General features: G+C 37.2%; 2 protein-coding genes across 3 annotated transcripts; one reads left to right on the plus strand and one right to left on the minus strand.

Annotated features, from left to right (window-relative positions):
• Positions 1-1,707: 1,707 nt before the first annotated feature.
• LOC141646814 (uncharacterized) lies at positions 1,708-10,326 on the plus strand. 2 transcript variants are annotated; one of them, XM_074454778.1, is made up of 8 exons: positions 1,708-1,855; positions 2,072-2,535; positions 4,627-4,990; positions 5,956-7,337; positions 7,448-7,561; positions 7,759-7,910; positions 9,188-9,313; positions 10,080-10,326. In XM_074454778.1, the coding sequence occupies exons 2-7, from the start codon at positions 2,110-2,112 to the stop codon at positions 9,234-9,236; spliced, it is 2,487 nt and encodes an 828-aa protein (XP_074310879.1). In that variant the 5' UTR covers positions 1,708-1,855; positions 2,072-2,109; the 3' UTR covers positions 9,237-9,313; positions 10,080-10,326. The 2 variants fall into 2 exon arrangements, with proteins under 2 accessions (XP_074310879.1, XP_074310880.1); XM_074454779.1 differs by lacking the exon at positions 1,708-1,855 and having other exon boundaries at positions 1,906-2,535.
• Positions 10,327-11,564: 1,238 nt separating this feature from the next.
• Positions 11,565-16,427, minus strand: LOC141646815 (protein HOMOLOG OF MAMMALIAN LYST-INTERACTING PROTEIN 5). Its single transcript, XM_074454780.1, has 6 exons — positions 16,148-16,427; positions 15,937-16,037; positions 14,916-15,025; positions 14,219-14,294; positions 13,914-14,054; positions 11,565-12,544 (listed from the first exon to the last, which is right to left on the minus strand). Exons 1-6 carry the CDS (start codon positions 16,239-16,241, stop codon positions 11,849-11,851), a joined length of 1,218 nt encoding a protein of 405 aa, XP_074310881.1. The 5' UTR covers positions 16,242-16,427; the 3' UTR covers positions 11,565-11,848.
• Positions 16,428-20,523: the final 4,096 nt, after the last annotated feature.

Here is a 20,523-nt window from a genome sequence, read left to right on the forward strand (position 1 = left end):
CTTGATCATCTAATTATTATGCCTCTTTGTTATCCTATCCCAATCCAACCATTAAATTCTCTAATAAAAAGTTCATTATATCGAGGTTCTCCATCTTCTAATGCAATAAGTTGGGAAGTAGCATAATTTAGAGCAATAAAGCAAGCAACTCATGAAATATGTGACAAAAATAATGTCAAAAAACTTCAAATTATGTTATTATTAACCAAAATGGAGGGACCAATATAAAACTTATTTAATAAATAAAACAAGAAAAAATATACAATGATTCACACTATAATCAATAGTCAAATTTTAAAAAGCAATTCTTTCTACGGGCCCGTGCTTTTGCACGGGCATTAAAACTAGTTCAACAAACAAACTTCAAACCAAATCAAGCTAAATTCCATTAATTACACTTAATATGATAAGATTAATATTATATTCTCACTAATTATACTTAATATGGTAAGATTAATATTATATTCTCACTAATTATACTTAATATGGTAAGATTAATATTATATTCTCACTAATTATGGTAACAATGAGTTTATACTTGAACATCTCATGAGAATATTCTGTCAATCTTACCATATTAAAGTTATTAACATTTGCCCTTAGGGCACATTTTAGAAAAACCCTTATTTTTATTGTAAAATGAGTAATATGGATATGAATCATTATTGATAATATATGTTTTAAGGGTAAAATTGTCAATTAAAATATTTTCCAATCTACTAATTGAATATGCTGGGGGAGCCGGGAGCGGCATATTGCAAAATAGTAGATTGCACCCCAATCTACTATTTCAATATGTTATCTACCAAACACCCCAAATAGCATATTGACGAGTCAAACATGCTAAACTCCCTCCCTCAATATGCTAAAAATCTATCAATCCGCCATTTACCAAACACCCTCTACCTCTTATTCCTTAATAAGGTTAGGTAGATTTTTATTCCAACTCAATTCAATCATGTCCCATTTAAATATATTATTAGTTCATATCATTTTTGTGTCGAAATATCTCAACTCAACCCGTTTCAAATAAGTTGTGTGTCATGTTGGGGTCGACTAGGGGTGATAACGAGACGAGACAACTCGCGAGCAACTTGAGTGCAGCTCAATAATTTAACGAGTCAAGCCGAGCTAATGTTGGTTCGGCTCAAAAAGCTTGCGAGCGTCTCAAACGCGTGTGATAAGATAATATATTGCTCTTATTTAATAAAATATTGATTAAAAATTTTTGTATAACAATATCAAATATTTTCACTGACTTGCCCAATAATTTTACATATAACCTCGAAAACATGTTTCTAAAAATATCGAAAGAAAAAAAAACAATAACTTAACAATTATATATAGGTTCGAATTTCGCTCGAACCCGTATTAAACCTCGCGAACAAGGTAATGAGCTCAATTTCTTCAAGCTTGAGAACGAGTTTTGTTTCATCAGCACAAGTCGACCAAGGCCAAGCTCGGGCTCGCCTCTGCTCGCTATCGCACCTACGGTCAACTCAAAATGAGTTGATATTTGTTCAATTCAGACACAGTCTAGTTTAGTTCAGTTCAAAACGTTTCAAAAGCCGATAACATGTCAACTTATACGGCCCAAATTCCATACGACGGATTGTCTCCCTTTGGGCCCATGAGTATACCGGTTCTGGTCCAAAACCACAAACAAGCGGAAAGAACTTCAAATTTTAATCTCAAAAGAAAATAAATAAATAAATAAAAATATTAAAAAGTTATCAGTTTCTCTCTCTAAAAAAAAAAACCTTAGTTTTTCTTCTCCATCTCCCTAAATCGTAACCAACAAATTTCTCTAATCTCTAATCTTTTTAATCTTACAATTTTACCCGCCAATTTTCAGGTTTTTAATTTCACTCCCTAATCTTTTTTAATTTTTTAAACTTTCCCTCCATCTTTTTTGTATTTCTCTTCTCTCTCATCTCTCTAGGGTTTCCGATTTCCGCCATTTCTTCCTTCTCTCTAATCGATTGTTCTTCAATGGAATCATGTCTTGTTGATTATAATTGTAATAATCGTAATTGTAATTTTTATTGTTTTTGTAATTGTAATTTTGCAGGTTATTTTTGATCGCTGGCGATACAATTCGACGATATCATGCCGATTTCGCCGCAATCTGATTGCGGCGAAGCCGGAAAACGGCGGATGGAGATCGACGGCGGCGGTGGTGGCGGAGACGGAGGTGGTGACGGAGGTGGTGAGGTGAAGAGGAGGAGGAAGGAGGAGGTGAATGGTGGAGATGCGGAGATGAAGAGAGTGGCGGAGTTAGTGTTGGTGTTGTCGGCAATGGGGAAAATGAGAGGTGGTAGCGATCCTACGGTTGTTGAGACGGAGATGATGGCGGAGGCAAGGAAGAAAGTTGTGGCGTTATGTGAGGAGTTTTCGCCGAAGGATATTGTGCCTAGGGAGGTTTTTTGTGGTGTTATGGAGGATTTAGGGCTTAGTAGGTTGAAGGATCAGCGGTTAGGGTTTCGTCCTCCTAAATTGTCGATTTCTGATAAGATTGCTCTTACTAAACGCAGGGTGAGAGACTTTTGGCATTGTTTTTGTTGAATGTTTTTTGGTTGCGGAATTTTTAGGGATATTGTGTTGTTGATGTTATGTGTGATTTTGTGAGTTGCATTTGCTGAGTTTGAGGTCTTTGTTTCATGCTCAATGTTTAGTCACTTGTTGTCTGTCGAGAATGACAACGTTTGTTCAAATTTTTGTTGATGTATTTTGCGTCATGTGACTTTTGTCATTGCACATGTTGTGCTTTGTTTTTCTCAAAATTTGAGAACGAAAAGTAGTATGCAGTCTTTCATGTGTTCGAAAGATTGTGTTTGAGTAACTCAGATCTAGGCGGCTATGTCATGTTCATAATTTTGTTGCTAGTACTGTTTCCTCTTGACAAAAAAATACTTTGCTGTATTGAGGTTTTCCACTTGGGTTATAGGCGGTGGCATTCCCGACTCTTAAGAACATGAGCGATATACAGTTTGGACTTAGGTTGGTAGCCAAGGAAAAAACACTGCTTAGTGCATAGACTTTAATAGGATGATTGGGTTGAGACCATTCGAATTTTAATTTTATTTAGGTAGGAGCAGCAGCTTCATTTCACACTTTCAAATGTGGGTTAAGGTGTACTGCGTGTTGGCTCTATTTATTGGCCATGTTTAGGAGAGGAGTCAAATTGTAGATATTATATTGGTTTATGAGATTGTTGTTTGATTGACTCAAGCGCACACAGAAGTGTGTTTGTCTCACGAAAGTGCATCATGGTTTACAAGTTGACAAAAAATTTTAACCACCTCAAGAGTTTCCGTATAAATCATTAGCGCGGAATCGTATGTCATTGAATTCATTAAATGATGGGAGAGGAGAAAATATTGTTTCCTCTCGAAACTTGCACACCATAATGTTGTAATACTCTGCTGTAAGTTCCTGGTTTGTGCAGTTTGCTGTGGGCTTTTATGGTTCAGAATTCAGAGGCGGTGTACGGGTGTAGTATTGAAATCTTTAGCATAGTCTGTTTGATTTTTCAGTGTTTTTTTTTTTAGTTCCTCAAATGTCAGTGTAATGTATGTCGCTTACAAGCTATGTTACTCAGACTCGTTTAGAAGTATCCGACACGGGTACGTGTCCAAGTGTCGGACTCGGCTATTTTTTTTGAAAAATATGCATATTTTGGTCTAAAATGAGGTGTCCAAGTGTCATACCCATGTCCGAGTGTCGAGGGTCGGACACGGGTACGCGAGGAAATTAGAAGAGTCGGAGTAACATAGCTTACAAGATACAGTTGTACATGTTTATCTGTATTGTGTTTGGACTGGGGGCATCTTAAAACAAATGGAGGCCCGGTGCACCGAGAAAAAATGAGGCCCTAAATATGAATGCACAAGGGTACTATACTTTGATTTTTGTATTGAATTTAATCAATAAGGCTTATCAATTTGGTGTTCAAAACCGGAGGCCCGGTTCCTCCGCTCGTGGTTGCACGGGGTGTTAGACGCCCCTGGGACTTTGGACAGTTGGAGGAGGAAGCCTAAGCCTTCTCCAACTCTAAGAGATAGCTTTCAGTTGTAAATGTTGTTATCTGTTTGTTAAGGATAAACTAAGCAAAGTGGACTAACATAGGCCTTACTGCCTAAGTCTTTTGCTGAGGTCATAGCTATGGTTGGTATTTTTTTTTTCTTTTACTGCTCTATTAAAACATGCAGTACATCAGTCAGAGTTACCATATTCGCTCAAGTACCCTGCAAATTGTGAATCGTTAAGAGTGAATCCTATCGTGCCACTTACTAAAAATACACATAACACACATTCTATATGAGCAAATCGCGAGTCAGTAATGCCGCATTTATTGCGAATCCGGTAACCACGAGATTATCAGTAAGCTATAACCGATTTAGAATCACTCACCTCTTAGACTTTTGTGACTGTTGCCTCATGCTTGGGGGTAAGCTGGAATATAGTACAGTATAAATTTGGTTAGCAATTACTAATGAGTTATGACACACTCATCTGACTTGATCAAACCGAGACTACTGTAATAACACCTTCATATCCTCAGTATTATCTCAAAACCAACTTATGTTGATCTGTATTTCTTTTGGTGGTTTGTTTATAATGTAGATGGAAGAATCCAATGCTTTTGCTGCTCAATCTGCACAATATTCAGCTCCGCGGCTACAAACTGGAAGCGGGGCTGCTAGTGAAAACAATGGGACACAACCTCCTGTTCGTGTGTTCCCTGCTGATAAAGCAAGCCAAGTATCTGTTTCCCCTGGAAATTTTCAGCCTCCTACTACTGTTGTTCATACGCCTCCAGCTGTTCAGACACCACCTGTTAATGTCTCTACACCTTCGTCGGCATTCTCTACAGTGAGTAGAAGTGCAGGAAAGGATTCTACCTCTGCAATACCTACTAGAAGTGACCGAGTACATATAAGACCTGATGGTAGACTGAATGGACCAACTGCAGTGCCACAGATTCCAGGTACATTTATATCATTATATGATGCTTTCGAATTAAGTAACTTTATATTATAACGTGTTATTAACTGCTTACGGCTTCTGTGATATCTGCTGAGTATATGAGGATGATCAATGAAAATATTACTGGGAGGATTTATCTAGGAAATTTTTTGGTGGTGGGATATGATTGTTAGATTGTTGTAGTACTCTGTATGTTACAATTCACATTCTTGGGATTTAATGCTTGACTTCAGTTAAAAGTATTAGCGTGATAGCGTCTATGTGGGCCAAGGCAATGGGTGCTTTTAAAGGTGTTCTAATTACTTAATGAAAGGCCTTAAATTGCTCTTTCATTTTTATTTTTCTCAAAGTGTCACCTTTTCCTTCGCTATATCTTTGTCATTTCGATTATAGAAGTATCAATGTTTTATTATAATAAAACACTGTTTTCTCATATAACCACGTATGTGTTTCTTTGGTTGCAAACAGTGGAGTTCATTTATATGATAGGCGATTTAGTTAAAGCAGGCACCAAAATTGAACAATGACGTAAGAATCATAGGAAATTAGAAAGTAAACTGTTGGTTAAAAGTTGTTCCTCTATAATAAATTAATAATGATTTGCGTACGAGGCTTTGATGCTACTTCAACTGTCTTTCAGTCCCCCTTTCTTTTTCTTGTGCGCACTATTTTAACCGAACTGCTTTATCTCAAAAAGCATCTTCGTATCTTTGATGATGCCCACATTAGTGATGTAATCAACCTTGCTTTCATTACAAACTGGTGTGATTTTTCGAAAACCTTGGTGATTGTGGTTTTTTATGTAATAAACTCAATTTTCGCCTTTTCTAGTTGGACTTGTTTTGAAAAAATGGTCAACTGTCTGTTGTCTATTGGGTACTGTGATGATTGAATTTGTGAATTCTTGGTTCGTATTTTCATCTCTCCTAAGCATGATGAATAGCTATTTCTATTGTATGTTTTCAGTCAGCTCTCCAGCCGATCGACATACGGTTAGAATCACTCCTGTTCATATGCAACCTCAACCTTCTTCACGGATCAATATTGGAACAAGCAAAAAGGCACCAGATCAATTTCCTGCTAGGGTTACGAGTGGTATCCAAATGCCTGTGCAACCAGTAGGTGTTCAAGCTCCAAGACCAGTTGTCAGCCAAGCTGCTCCTGGAACTTTACCAACTATGCATCATACTGTACAAGGATTGCAAAATGCTCATCCTCCGGCCGTCAGTCATCATGTTGAGATCTCTCAGGTAGTGCATAGGCTGCTAAACCCAAAAGTCTCCCAGCGTCCTACTTGGACGCCTCCTTCAAGAGAGTACATGACCAAAGCGCATCCATGTCAGTTTTGCAAGTTGGTCAGCAATGAGGTTGAAACTGTGGTGATTTGTGATGCTTGTGAGAAGGCTTTTCATTTGGGATGTCTTCAGTCACACAATGTGAAGGGCATTCCTAAACTCGAATGGCATTGTCCTAGGTGTATGACGATGAACCATGGCAAGCCATTTCCTCCAAAATATGGCCGTGTAACTAGAAATATGAATGCTCCAAAAGGAACTTCGAACGCATCTGTATCTCATTTTCAGTCAGATAAAAAGTTGGAAAGTGTAAATGAGAAGATGAGTCAGCCAAGTGCAACAACAAATGGAAATGTGAATGTGAAAACACAATCTCAGGCTGTTAATATTGCTGAACCGTCGTTTGGGTCAAACCTGCCGCATGGTATTGACCCTGGTAGAACTGTCAAGTCCGTAGGCATTAAGAAAGAAATTGAGCCTAACATGGGTAGTGGTCCCAAAGACAGAATGACGGCTGCTGTGGACGCCTCCCTATTAACTTCCGCTGGGTCTTCTTCCTCTTCTATTAAGAAACTTCCTTATCAGGCAGTGAAGCCTGATATTCTGCATCCTGAACATGGTTTTATCCCTCAGTCTGAATCCTGCACTCCAGTAATTACTCAAGCAAATAGTGCATCTGAGAATTTGCCTGTATCTAGCACTCAAAATAACGTTGACCGAAAGGTGTCAAATTGTGATAAAATCCCACCTGTTCAACATGGTGATAGCAACGGAGTGGTGGGATGTAATCAGAATTACCATGAAGAAAGATGCCAAAAGGATGGAGCCAAACAGAATCTGGTTGTGACAGATAAAGTACACGACCAGGCCAGAGAGGTAGTTGGGACTTTAGAGAGTGAGCTAAATAATGTTGATTGGATTGGTGAAATAGATAAAGTTGTTGATGGGAAGAAATTTTTTCGATCTTGCCGCATCAACGGAGTGGTATATCATGTGGAGAATTATGCTCTATTTCGCTCTAGCATTGGCAAGCTGACACCGTTTAGACTGCAGGTTAGTGATCTGTCACGATAATATCTATTATTTTGAGTCATACATAACACAGAGCACTACTCCATATACCGTTTGTCTTTAAATTAAAGTGAATTTCTGCTGTGATTCAGGGCATGTGGGAAGATAGTCAAACTAGCTCAAATTGGCTTCTTGTCCATAAATGTTACTTTCCTGACGACTTACCCGGTGAGGTCGGCCGCCCGGGTGCTCCTCAAATCAATGAGGTGTGCTGCTACTTTTATTTGAGAATGTTGTTTTAAATCTTTTCATGGCGTTAGCTACATCTACTTTTTTTTTCCTGGACTTTTACTGGTCTCAGACTCTCAGAACTTCAGAAACTTGTATTTTGTCATTCTAACATTTACTTGGCATATTCTAACTCAATACTGACACAGGACTATATTTTATGTATTTCTTGTAGGTTTATGAGTCTACTCATGACAGCAGTGTGATGGCTGGTTCTGTTCAAGGCCCTTGTCAGGTCCTTCCATTTAGAAAGTTCGGAGAAGAAGCTGGTATAAGTGAACCCACCTCTCAAGGAAATGAAAGAACGGGGCCTGTTTTTGTACGAAAGTATGTTTCTTTACTCACAACCTATACACTGATGCTATTTATTCGTTATATGTTATATGGAGAGTAATTTGTTAGGCCTTTATGACTTTCTAATGCATGTGAAGAAGACTCCCCATTCCCTTCTTTTGCACTTGTCTCTTGGCCTGTTTGTTTGACCATAACACTTTAAAGTGCATCAGCTGACTGAAATTATAGGCTGGATGATATTTTTAGTAATAACCTTTTAACCTTAAAGAAGGGGTATGCTCTTTCATTGATAGGTTTTACTTCATCATGGACGTAAATTACCATTATACCCCTCTCATTTAACAAAAAAAAAGAGAGAGAAACAAAAGTTACGTTGCTTGTAACCCTTCCCTACAACCACCCCCATCCCTACCACCCTCACCCACATCTGCTCCCACCGTCGCCCACCCCTGTGCGTCCACCACCGATGTCGCCCATCGCACACGTGCTAGTCTGCCACCATAATCCCTCCCTTACGGCCTACCCTGACCCACGACCGTCGTCCCCCGCCAACAGCCGCCTTACACAATCATACACCCACGAGCAAACTCCTACGCGCGACCCCCGCCCTTCCCTCTCCTCTTTCTGGCGACCAGCCTTCTACCTCGGCCACCATTCCTCCAATAAAACCCTAATTATAAAAATTAGCCTAATGAATTTGTATTTGGTTGATTTTGATTTTTGAGACAAAAAAATTGATACATAGTTAATGAAATTAAGATTATTATTTGTTCAATGTGTGAATTAAGTGCATAATGAGTGAATTTGGTAGGATTTATCAAATTTCTTGTGGAAGAGAAGAGAGGAGAAGAAAGGCTTTTTTTCTTATTTTTTAAGAGAAGGACATGAAGTGGAAAAATTATGGAAAAAAGTACATGAAAGAGTAAAATGTGTCCATGAAAGAGCAATGACAATGCAGGGAAATTAGCTAAAAAGTAAAGATAAAAAGCCAAAGTAGAAGGAGACGAATCATTGGGCCGCTTTGCCAATGAGCTGCACTGATGATTTGCTATCTGGATTCTTGCGTAGCGTTTTTTAGCCTCACAAAACATTTTCATGGCAAATTATTGTCAAACTAGTATGAATTTAAAAAAAAAAAAAAATAGAAAGTTGTTGAGGTCTCTTCCCTCTACTGTGTGCAAACCACACGGAATGGGGAATGAGAGAGAAGATGGATAAGCAGTAATTTTCTTAGTATGGCAGTTGCTAACTTGGAGAAAATTTGCCGAGCTGACTACTTTATGTTAATAATCTTGTGTTGTGCTATGCAGCTGGTTCTACGATGACTCAAAACGGGCTTTCTGTCCTAGTGCTAGTTGATTGTGGTAATGCTGTAGTTGTTGCTGTTAGAAGGTTTTTGTGACAACCATCAAAATGAATCTTCTTAGTAGATAGAGGTATGTCGTGTTTCATTCAGTCGTCGTTTTTTTCCTATTCGATGTAGTGACCTACGTTGATTAACTGGGAACATTACTATCTATTAATGTGCTATTTTACATGAAGTCATGAACACAAAGAAATTATGGTTTCGCCACATATTAGAGCAATAGATGATTTGCTTGCGTCTTTTGGAATTTCCCTAAGTTGAATATCAGAACAAAATTGTCATTTCAAAGGAACCAATGGCTCGTTATGCTTTTGGTTTTGAATAATGATAAAGAGTAAATGAATCACTAAACTGAATGTGTTATGCGTACATCCAACCCCATATCCCGCAATTTGTGGAAGCCTTTGAGGCGTTGGGATAATGTTGAATTGCTGATAACAAATGTTATTGAATTCCGGAATCCGGATATCTAGGTTGGAGTGAGGATTTTAAGTTCATTGTAAATTTGTCGCGTTTCATGTTGAAACTGTTTTTTTTTTTCCATCTAGGGTACAAGGATTTTGCTTATTAATTATTATTACTCCCTCGTAGTCGTTCATTTCTTCCCCTTCCATTTTGTACAAGAAATAAAGAAATGATTTTAAACCACACAAAACACTCTACCCCACATGGAAATAAATTTGGACCGCACAAACCTTTCCAAAAAAGGAAAGAAGGAAGAAAATCCGACTACCATGAAAAAGGAAAGAGGGAAGAAATGAGCGACTAGGAGGGAGTATTATTTTTATTGTATTTTGATTCGTTTTTTCATGTGATGACTTCCCTTTCTCATACAGGTAATTAATCGTTGGGATTTTAGTCCGGTACCGGTTTCTAGATGGAAGCTTTGTTTCCTCCTCTGTAAACTATGTAGCGCTAGTGCCTCAGTTTTTCTTCCTCCTGTAACATCTTATTAGCCATGCTGATAAATATGTACAGGGTTAAACTATCCTTTCTCTTTATTTTTCCGATAAATTTGCTTATGATTGAGATGAATTTAAGCTGAAGTTCATAATATTTACAAGTATTTGAGACTTGTTATTATATCTTCAGCAAGACAATACATAGATCCGTAGAGCCGTAACCCCAAGTGCTTTGGGGCGGATTGGCATGAATTATCGCTCGAAATGGTTAATAATAAGTGAAATCATACAAAACAAATCAACAAAATATAAAGAAATAGTTGAGGGATAAAATTAACATTTCTACATATTTGTCATTCATACAATCATATAGTACTAGGAAGTAGGAACACTAGTCAAATTTGTTTGGTATTTTTAATTTAGTGCTCTTAAGATTTTGGCTAACATAACTTTTTTTTTTGTGACGAGGGAACCCGTAGCCGCTACCTTTTGTGTGCATTGAGTAAACCCTCGGGTGTATCAGGTAAGCCACCTGAGGGCTGAGGGTGACATGCTCGAAGTCTATTAGGCATGAATTCAGACCAGGCTCAAACCTGGGTCTCCTGGAATTTCGCCCAAGTTTTAACCACTAGACTTCACCCTTGCGGGCATTAATATAACTATAGTCAATTTTTTTCTTAATGATTGACCTTTTAAACATAATAGTGTAAAAATTGATATAACTAAAAAATACTTGAAAAAAGCTAACTCGTTAGTTGTTATGATTAAAATATACTTCGTATAAAGTTTTAGTGATATACGCGCAACTCGAGTCTATAGGCCACCAAATTGTACTCTATAGTACAAGTCAAACTTGGGATGTGAATGTATTGGGACCTCAAAATTAAATTTAATCATAGCGGGTATGCTGCTTTATGGGCAAAATCTGCTGTTCAAGCAGAGGCAATGGCGCTTAAATATGCTTGTATGGATGCCATTGATCGTGGTTTTCGGCATATTGACGCAACCTCGGACTGCTTAAACTTGGTTCTTCAACTTAATGGTTGTGGAGAGGCCAATCATGATGCTGCACCAGTCTTACGTTTTATTATTTCTCTGATATCTTGTCATTGTTTTTCTCTTAGTCACTGACCCCGGAGCTTTAATAGGATTGCTCATACTATAGCTACTTCTATAGTTTAGGCAATTTTTACTTCTCTGACAAAAACAAAAAAAAAAAAAAAAAAAAAAAAAAAAAAAAAAAAAAAAATTAAGATGACTACTATATATACTAATGACACATCATGGCACAACTTGAGAATTAGATATTTAACCCCAACCCATTAATATGATTCCAAGTTCTTGTGTAAGACAAGTATATTCAACTTAAATTATTAGACAAAAACAAAATGCCTAAAGTCTAGGGACTAGCAAAAAAACTTGTGGCAACTCACTGCAAGTGCGATACTATTTCACCAATTTTAATCTTAAGACGGACCAACCTTACATATTTCGATCCCACTGCAAAAGTGGAGTACGCATTTAAAAATAGAGAGCAGCTCACAAACTCCCATTTAATCAGACAAACAGTAATACGGGAGTACGACAATTTTCATTGACATATACCAACTCACATTTACAGAACACAATCAATATAAAATGATTTTTTTAAAGAAAAAAAAAAACACCATGGTAATTCCGAAATTTATCCAAAGCCCACGGAATCAATGACCTGCAGATGGATTAGTCAAATATTCGAGTGCTTTCTTGAGATGTTCGACAGCAACAGGCACCTCGTCAAATGCCAATGCCCCAACTGCAAACCTAGCTGCCTTTTGTGCTTCGGCTATCTTCTCAGGCGGAACCCGGTAACTGCTATCATAATGGTATGTCTGAGCAATAGTCGGACCATCCTGTAGACTTCCATTTCCGCTATTTGAATTGTATTGAGGGGCAGGCGGGTAATTTGTTACTGGTGGTCCTGATTGTTGAGAATATGATGCATCGGCACCCTGATAATACGACGGTTGATGAGATGGTGCGGCCGGGAGACTACTTTCAGAAAAACTTGGGTATGACTGAAAGTTAGGTAAAGTATACGGCGCTGGGGTTTCTTGTGGATGATAGTTTTGAGGAGGAGCATAAGGTGGATGTTGAGGTTCTTGCATATAAGGTTGGCCTTGATATGGCTGAGGATAATTAGGGTTTTCCGGTCTTACAGAAGTATGACCCGATTGGTAATCATGAGAAGGATATTCGGAAGTATGTGAGGAATATTCACCACTCGGGTACGAGGGAGGAGGTGGTGGCGTATTTATGGAAGCTTGTCTCTTCAGACTGTCAGGGAATTGAGGGGAGGGCGTTGGATCAGGTTCGTGAGTTGGATTGATATCATTCCCAATATGCTTTGGCTCAACATCCTGCAAGAAGCAGCAACAATAAGTCAATAACTATCTTTGAAACCGTCACTGAAAGCCATGTACTACCTTCGTGGTCAATTGATGGACATTTTAATACCACGCTTGAAATGGACCGTCGAATAACTCAACATGCATATCAATTGTAGAGCACGAGATCTAGAGAAGGCTTTCTATATGGTATCTGAATGCATTTCATTTTTCGACGTATAGAGATGAAAGCTATTTTATTAGAGTGACTTGTGACGAATAATATTGGCCCATCAATTATATCTCTCTTGTTCTCATTTCACATGTGATTCCCATACAGCAAGAACAAAGTGTTAGCCCCAATGTTACACAAAGTTGGCTGACATGAACCGTCTCATGAACTTTATCGTGATGTGATACATGGTATCTAAATGCATTTCATTTATGAAGGATTAAAAATGGGGAAACCTTGAGAAAATAAATGTGATGACTAAACAATTAAGAAAAACCTAGGAAGGATAGATGAAAATAGATCATTAACAGGGGAAAAGAAATAAGAATGTATGAAAACTCTCCAAAGAGAGAACACAAACTAGAAGTGTAAATAAGTGCCAAATGGCGAATATAAAGAAACTTAAACGGAAATCAATTTATTTTCACAAATTTAAACTTCAACTCCAACGTATGAATAATTATCGCCTTCCACTGTACTCTAAGAGACATACATTTCAATCTCACACAGACACATCTCTCTCAATCACCATCATCAGAGTTTTAGACTTCCTCTACCCTTCAAAATCATATTATTGCCACTCTCGTTCCTCCTAACTTTGGTCTAAGTCTCACATAGACATACCTTCTTAGCCTACAAGTAATCTCACGCTTAGTAACTGCAGCTCCTATCTTATTTCCAGACACTAATTATTTCACTCCTCGATAGATCCGCTCTTAAATGTCCACAAATAGGTATTTCAAAGCTGCATCCTCATGTACTCCACATTATCTGATGCACGTGACACTGCTACCCATAAGTGACTAATTTCTACGTTGATCGCCACAAATATATCACAATTCTTGTCCTTTATCCAGAATATAGAAATCTTGCTAACTAATGGGGGGATGAGCCAATGGGGGTTGATACATTTTCAAAAATAAAACAAAATTTAAGAACCTTTGTCCCGAAAATAGGTAAATGTAATAGTGTGGATCCAAAATGTTTAAGAGCTTGAGACCGCCTAACATTGTGTCCGGATTAATTTTTCCAGCTCAACTCAGGAATAGGACGTAAAGCAAGAAATAAAACTTTCTTTGGTAACATGAAACTGTAAGAAAAAGCCTCAGAAATCAACAATAACAAAGCTTTCAATCTATAACTACAGATGAAGACAAGCTCGGATCTTACAAATCCAGTGCTTGTGGTTGCCGACGGACTTGGCAAATCTTGCTCACCACCAGGTGGCCCCGGCACAGGCTTCCTTCCCTCTTTTATAGCTTTCCTTATATCAGCAGCTTTCCATATAGCATACTTTTGCTTCTGCTCGAGCTGTCAAATGGGAAGTTTAGAGTAGAGAAGTGAAACAGCGCAGCAGATAAGCAATAACATTTTCATATTATACAATAGCCAATGACCAGTTTAAGTGGAGCTTCAAAGGAAAGCACTGTCAAATGAAAGAAGAAAGAAGTATCGACACAAAGTAAGAAACTTACATCTGGCGCAAGTTCTCCAAATTGATTAAGAATCTCAAAGAAGATGCTTGCAGCATAGAAGGTTTTGGCAGTATTTCTACAGCAAATTAAGTACGTCAACATCAGATAATGACTTTTCAAGCAAATAAAACTCGCACAGTTTCAGGATTTTGCTTTCCACCAAAGTAGCGCGCTGAATAGACTAAAAAACAAATAAGATTTAAACATCCATCTTAAGAAGGCCAGGGGGAGATCACCAGGTATGATTACGCAGCTAACAAAAGTCAATTTTGAGAATTTGAAAGAGAGATAGTTAAAATGTAATCTCAAAAGAGCATAGAATCCCAATGTTCAATATCAGCTTATTCACTAATTAAATTTGAGTTTGAATATCTGAAAATATATATTTTTCAAATTTATGTTTATACTTTTGTTTGTTTGATATCTTCCAATTTATCTCACACAAGTCTCAAAAAGTAGGGAGAAGTTAAAAAAACAAATGAGAAAAACAAAAGCTGCGAGGAACATGAAACATAACATTTCTTGAACATGTTAACCGTTTTTATCTCCTCATATCAAGCCTACAATATTATGCAAGATAAGGCAGTCATTAATAGAATTTGGAATTGGCAGCTATAAACAAAGTAACAAACTAGTAAACAGAGATTTTGAAGTTTGAACACAAGTCATTCGAGATAAAAAAAAAAAAGTCTCTTACAGATCTGCTCGCCCAGCGCGATCTTGCTTGTCTGCCTTGGCAAAAACGTTTAAAGCAAATCCTTCCAAGTGTAGATTGTCATCTGGTGATAAATTCAACGATTTTTTGTCCTGCAATATGCCAAAAAAAAAATGACCCCAAGCCAGCAGAACAGAAACACAATTACCAAATCTCGACAACAACGTTTTCTAAGATACAAATCTCTGTGCTTGTGGACCTGGACGCATAACCTCTAGCTTAATAGAAATGAGAACTGATGATCCTTTAAATACATATATGAGGTGAGCTAATGATATTCTGCTACAGACTTTACATTCCAGAAAAAAGTAGTGCATTATTATTAACACGATGAGAATTCTAGGATATCGTACATCACTCGCACCCAATGTAGTCGACCAGTAATCGGTTAAGATTTCATGGGGCAATTCACCGACCATCGTTTGAGCATCGTCATTAGATCTTATAGTTCAGCGACAAATATGTCATCTTTGCTAGCAAGTAGCAACTGTTTCAATGAATTTAGTGGTATTTAATCAGACTACCAGAGGTATCTGAATTGAGCTACTAAATTCAATGCCTAGACGTATTTCTGTATAATTTACATTACTATAACTTAATCCAACAGTTCTTCGTAACCAACAATAATCACAACAAAACTTTAAACTCAACAGCATCTCATTACCACTAACCAAACACCCTCGCTAACATGTCGCGCGTTTTAAACATCTGATATAAGCACTCCACTACATTACTTGCCTAACACCGTCTTAAGCTTGCTAGAAATTTATTACAGCTAGCATTAAATGAACCACATGCTCGTCTTTCTTAAGACGGTCTCAAATGAGATTTTTTATGTTGAATCGCATCAATCAACCAGTATCAAAACAATTGATCACACAAGGATTACAAAGCATGCGATGATATACACAATCAAAACAGTAATCAATTCCTCAAATCACTAAGCATACACATGCAATTACACATATCAAAAAGACGAATAAAAAATGAAGAAAAATTCAACCTTTTCAAGTTGTTTGATTAGCGAAACGAGAATTTTGTTAGTAGTATCAGTGCGCTCGTTTTGCGGAATCCTTAATCCTCTTTCCATCGCATATAATCGACCTAATCAATCAAACAAAATAATCGATTAATCAAATTCAAACACCAAAATTAGGGTTTCGAAATAAAATCTGGAATCAAACAACGCATTGGAGAGAGAGAAAGGAAGATACAGTAGTAAGCGACAAGAGGTTCGTGCTTGAAGAGTTCATCGGCGCGTTGGAGATAAGGAAGTAAGAGTTTCGCAGGTTCGGTATCGGACGCCATGGATGATAGTTTGATTAGCTTAGCGAAGAAGGAATTAGTTAGTGGTTGACCGCATCAACAGCCAAAAGGAGAGGGCTTGTTGGAGTATATACGACGACGGTTCTTGTTGTTGTACCCGTTTTTATGTGACTTGATTTTGATTTTGGAAGTTTCGTCGTTTGATTTATTATCGACCTTCTCCGAATAGCTCTTTACGGTTTACACCTCTTCCTAAGACCATGTTTATAGGTAGGTTTTACATGGGCAAGGTCTTGAATAAAGACAAAAAAAACTAAAAAACAAAAAGGAAAACAAAAATAAAATGTAGACCTTGTTTCACAAAGTCGTTCCATGCGTTCCAATATGGAACACTTAGCCCACATTCAAGACCTCCTCTTCCATGCCACATGTCAGCTAGTGAATGGATAGAAGGTTTATTGGAAAAAAGAAGTTATTGTTATTCTTTTCAAAATGGTTTTAATTTTAATTTTACATATTAAAAAAAAAATTATAATTACATAAAAATTTATAATTTTTCGTGCTCTATAAAATGAGATCACATTTGACATATTTTGGAGCACATTATAATTTATTTGTATTGTTTATAAAACATTATTTTTAAATGAAAAAATATCATAAAACTTAAAAAATTCAAAAATATTATATGTTACATTAATATATGTATACACACACATTTTGGGACAAATATTTATTTATTTTTGTTATTCTTGTTGTATATAGTAAAAAGATAAGGAGATGGTTTAAGTAAGTTAAGGTAGGGCTTGATAAAAGAGTAAAAACGAAAACTAGGGCTTCTATGTTGGTTTAGAAAAAATATTAATATTTAATGTAAGACCTAGGTTTGCAAGAACTACGGATAAACATGGTCTAAGGCCCGTCAAACGGATCAATTGGATTCGAAGGCGTGTCGGGTTAATAACGGTCCAGGTAGGGGCGTGTTTAAGACGTCGGGTAATTACGGGCGCGGGAATCGGGTCTCCGATTTTGGTCACTAAATTAACACGCTTTGTTGATGAAATTCAATATAAACCTCGAAACATATTACAGTACACTTGTGTATTCATATTTGGGGCCTCATATTTTTGTGCCGCACCAGACCTCCATTTGTTTTAAGACGCTTCTGGATCCAGGTCTTCAAGGCTTCGACTTATTCTCGTTTACATGTCTTTGGGAATGAGCTAAGTTGGATCGTATAATTTTGAATTCGGCTCAGTTTTGGGTGTATTGTAATTTGTAATAAATATATCAACTATTAAGGGATAATAATCAATACATTGCAATAAACATTCAAGTTTTTTTTTTTGTCAGAAAAACGTTCAAGTTGAATATTATCAACTTGTGTCCTTTGTACGGCTTTACGGGTGCAGGCCGAGTTCGATTTGGGTCACTCAAATCTGATAATTTTGTTAAGAGCACCCACAATAGGTTCTTCACACTTTCTCGTGAAGATAGTGAAACAATATTAAATTGCAAAAAGTTGACACCTTGGCAATAAAGGCACAGTTTTTTGAACGAAAATTTAACCCGTCTGAAATTTGGTGAGAAATCAGAAAGTGGGGCCTCTAGTTACTTCTGTAGAAGGATTTCATTTCACTTTTTTTTTTCTTTTATTAACTCAATTAGCCACTCGAAATCTGTCATGTGTCCCTCTCCCCAGTGGTACATTTTCTTATAATAGCTATATTTGAAGAAATTTTAGAACAGTAATATTTCACAAATTATTTATTTTTAAAAAATAAAATAACCATAATTCATATTTTTTTACCCTCTATAAAATAAGTCTAATATCAATATATTTCCTCACACTTCTTCTTTTATTTTTTTCTCTACTTAATCTCTCCAAATTACATATATATATCTATTATTTACTTTCAGTATAAATCCTTATAATAATAATCATAATAATATGAATTCAAATTTATCCTTCCAGAAGGAGAGCGTTCTAAACTTCAGTTATTGTACAACATATACTCAGACTATTTAAGGGATGAAGAACTTGCAGATCAGATGGAGAGTGTAACACCCCTAATTTCCGTAATATAATTCTTTAATTTTATTTTCCCATATTTCATATTTTATTTTCCGGGAAAATATCCGTCTTTTATCTTTTGGGCTCGTTGGGCTCGAAAAACGATGAAGACCCGTTTCTTCCTTGGGTCTCACGTGATTTTGGTGGTTATGGGTGGATTTTGGGCCTAAACCTAGAATAAACCCATGAGCTTCTCTATAAATATAAGGGGAAATCAAACGCTTGCTCTTCGTTTCTCATAATTCTCAAAACCCTAAACCTAAATTCTCTCCTCTTCCTTCCTCTCTTGTGCCGCGCGCCCCTTTCCTAGGGTTTCGTGCCGCGCCTCTTCCTCCTTCCTTCATCATCTTTCGTGCTTAGATCAATCATACTTCTTGAATTTATCTATCTTCTTCGTAAGTTTTATGTTTTTCGCGTAGTTTTTATAGTCTATAGTTTATATATATATATATATATATATATATATATATATATATATATATATATATATATATATATATATATTGTGGGGTAATATCCGTATAAGACCCTCTAAATTTAGGACTATAACGTAAATTTAACATGCGATTATCGTCATAAAACATAAATACAATAGAGAAACGATAAAGGTAAAGAATTAACCTCGGGTCCTTTATAGTGCGGCATAAAGAACAAAATCAAACGAGATTCCCTCCTAATTGTTGCACCCAAGACTTGTCCGAGATATGCCCTTGGCTAGATGGTGTTCTCCGATTGCCTTGCAATATTGGGAGAACTGATGTGAGGTTTTCTCGAGATGTGAGATCTCGGTTTCAGAGAAAAATTAATCTCTAAAACCCTAATTATTTTCACTAATGACGATTAGGTCGAAAAGGAAGAGAAGCTCTCCCTTTTGATCTCCCAATCTCGGCCAAACCGAGTCCATGGGGAGGAAATGGGCTTTTCCATTTCCTCTTCATTTTAACTCGTAGTCCGTGCCCAAAAGACTAAATGTATATGACGCTGTTTATTATAAATCGTCATCGGTTATCGGCTATTAAAACATCAACTAATAACACGGGTTAGTTGAAGTATTAAAACGTGTCCGACAAAGACGATATTGTATAATTAATTCAATATACATTAATTAAACATAAAACGCTTATATTTAATTTTACGAATTAACCGGTTAATTCGCCTTAGCCCATGATATTTAATCCGTATTAAATATAATATCTCAACATCACATTTTGACTAATTACTAGTCAAATAACTCGGACTAACCGGTTAGTCAAATTTGGCATCTACATGATCGTATTTTCATCTTTGTCACATCTCTCGAACGTATCCTATAGGTGTGACTTTTAGGGACCATTGACCACCGCCATCCATGTATGACAATAACGTCAAACTTATCTAGCAAGCCAACCGTTATTGATAAACGTGGATCAACCGATAATAATACCAAAAGTATGCCCTTTGATCCTTTTAGAGGTTTATAAGTCCTTGCACTAACTGTTAAGGACACCAACCCCAACAAGCTCCCACTTGTCCGTACAAGTGCATGTGCAATGACGTTATCCGCACTAACTGGAGGACACACAGCTCTAACAAACTCCCACTTGTCCGTACAAGTGTATGTGCGATAACCGATTCTCATATTCATTTAAAATTTCTCCCACTCAATGTAAAACAATTTGCGATCTCGAATCTACAAAGGTCGTATTTTACAATCGATCCGTATCTAGAGTGGTTTCCCCGACTAGAGAGTAACTTAACCGATAAAACGAATCCGTATCCGAGCATGGCCATGCATTTCGATTCTGACTCCTCGAGTGGCCCCGAGAAATATCTAATACCCGATAAAGGCTGAATATTTCCTTCAACTCGACTCCTTCCGATCTAAGCACAAAGATGAAATGACCCGAGAAAAAATCTACTTGGCCCCCTGTTACGGATGACCGTGAGAAAGAAACCAAAGTCACCCAAAATCTGCCGTAGTCTCAAGAGACAATCGATAGTCAAAAGAATCGACTCTTAGGATCACCATGGAGGTCCTATCCACGACCGGGCACCGAATGTTATAAAACATTTAGGACTCCACGTCGATGTCACAAGTGTGTCCTACGAAATATCCGTATAAATCGCCTCTGTGATTGGTCAGCCAACCGGTTGACTTATGGCTCGTTGAACCCACCATCAACCAACGTCACAAAATAATTGCCGAGTTATCAGCTCATGTGGGCAATTAAGGACCGAAAAGATATAATGTTCGTTCAGTTCACTTTGTGGTGT

Source organism: Silene latifolia, chromosome 3 (genome assembly GCF_048544455.1).
Source record: "Silene latifolia isolate original U9 population chromosome 3, ASM4854445v1, whole genome shotgun sequence".
NCBI lineage: Eukaryota > Viridiplantae > Streptophyta > Magnoliopsida > Caryophyllales > Caryophyllaceae > Silene > Silene latifolia.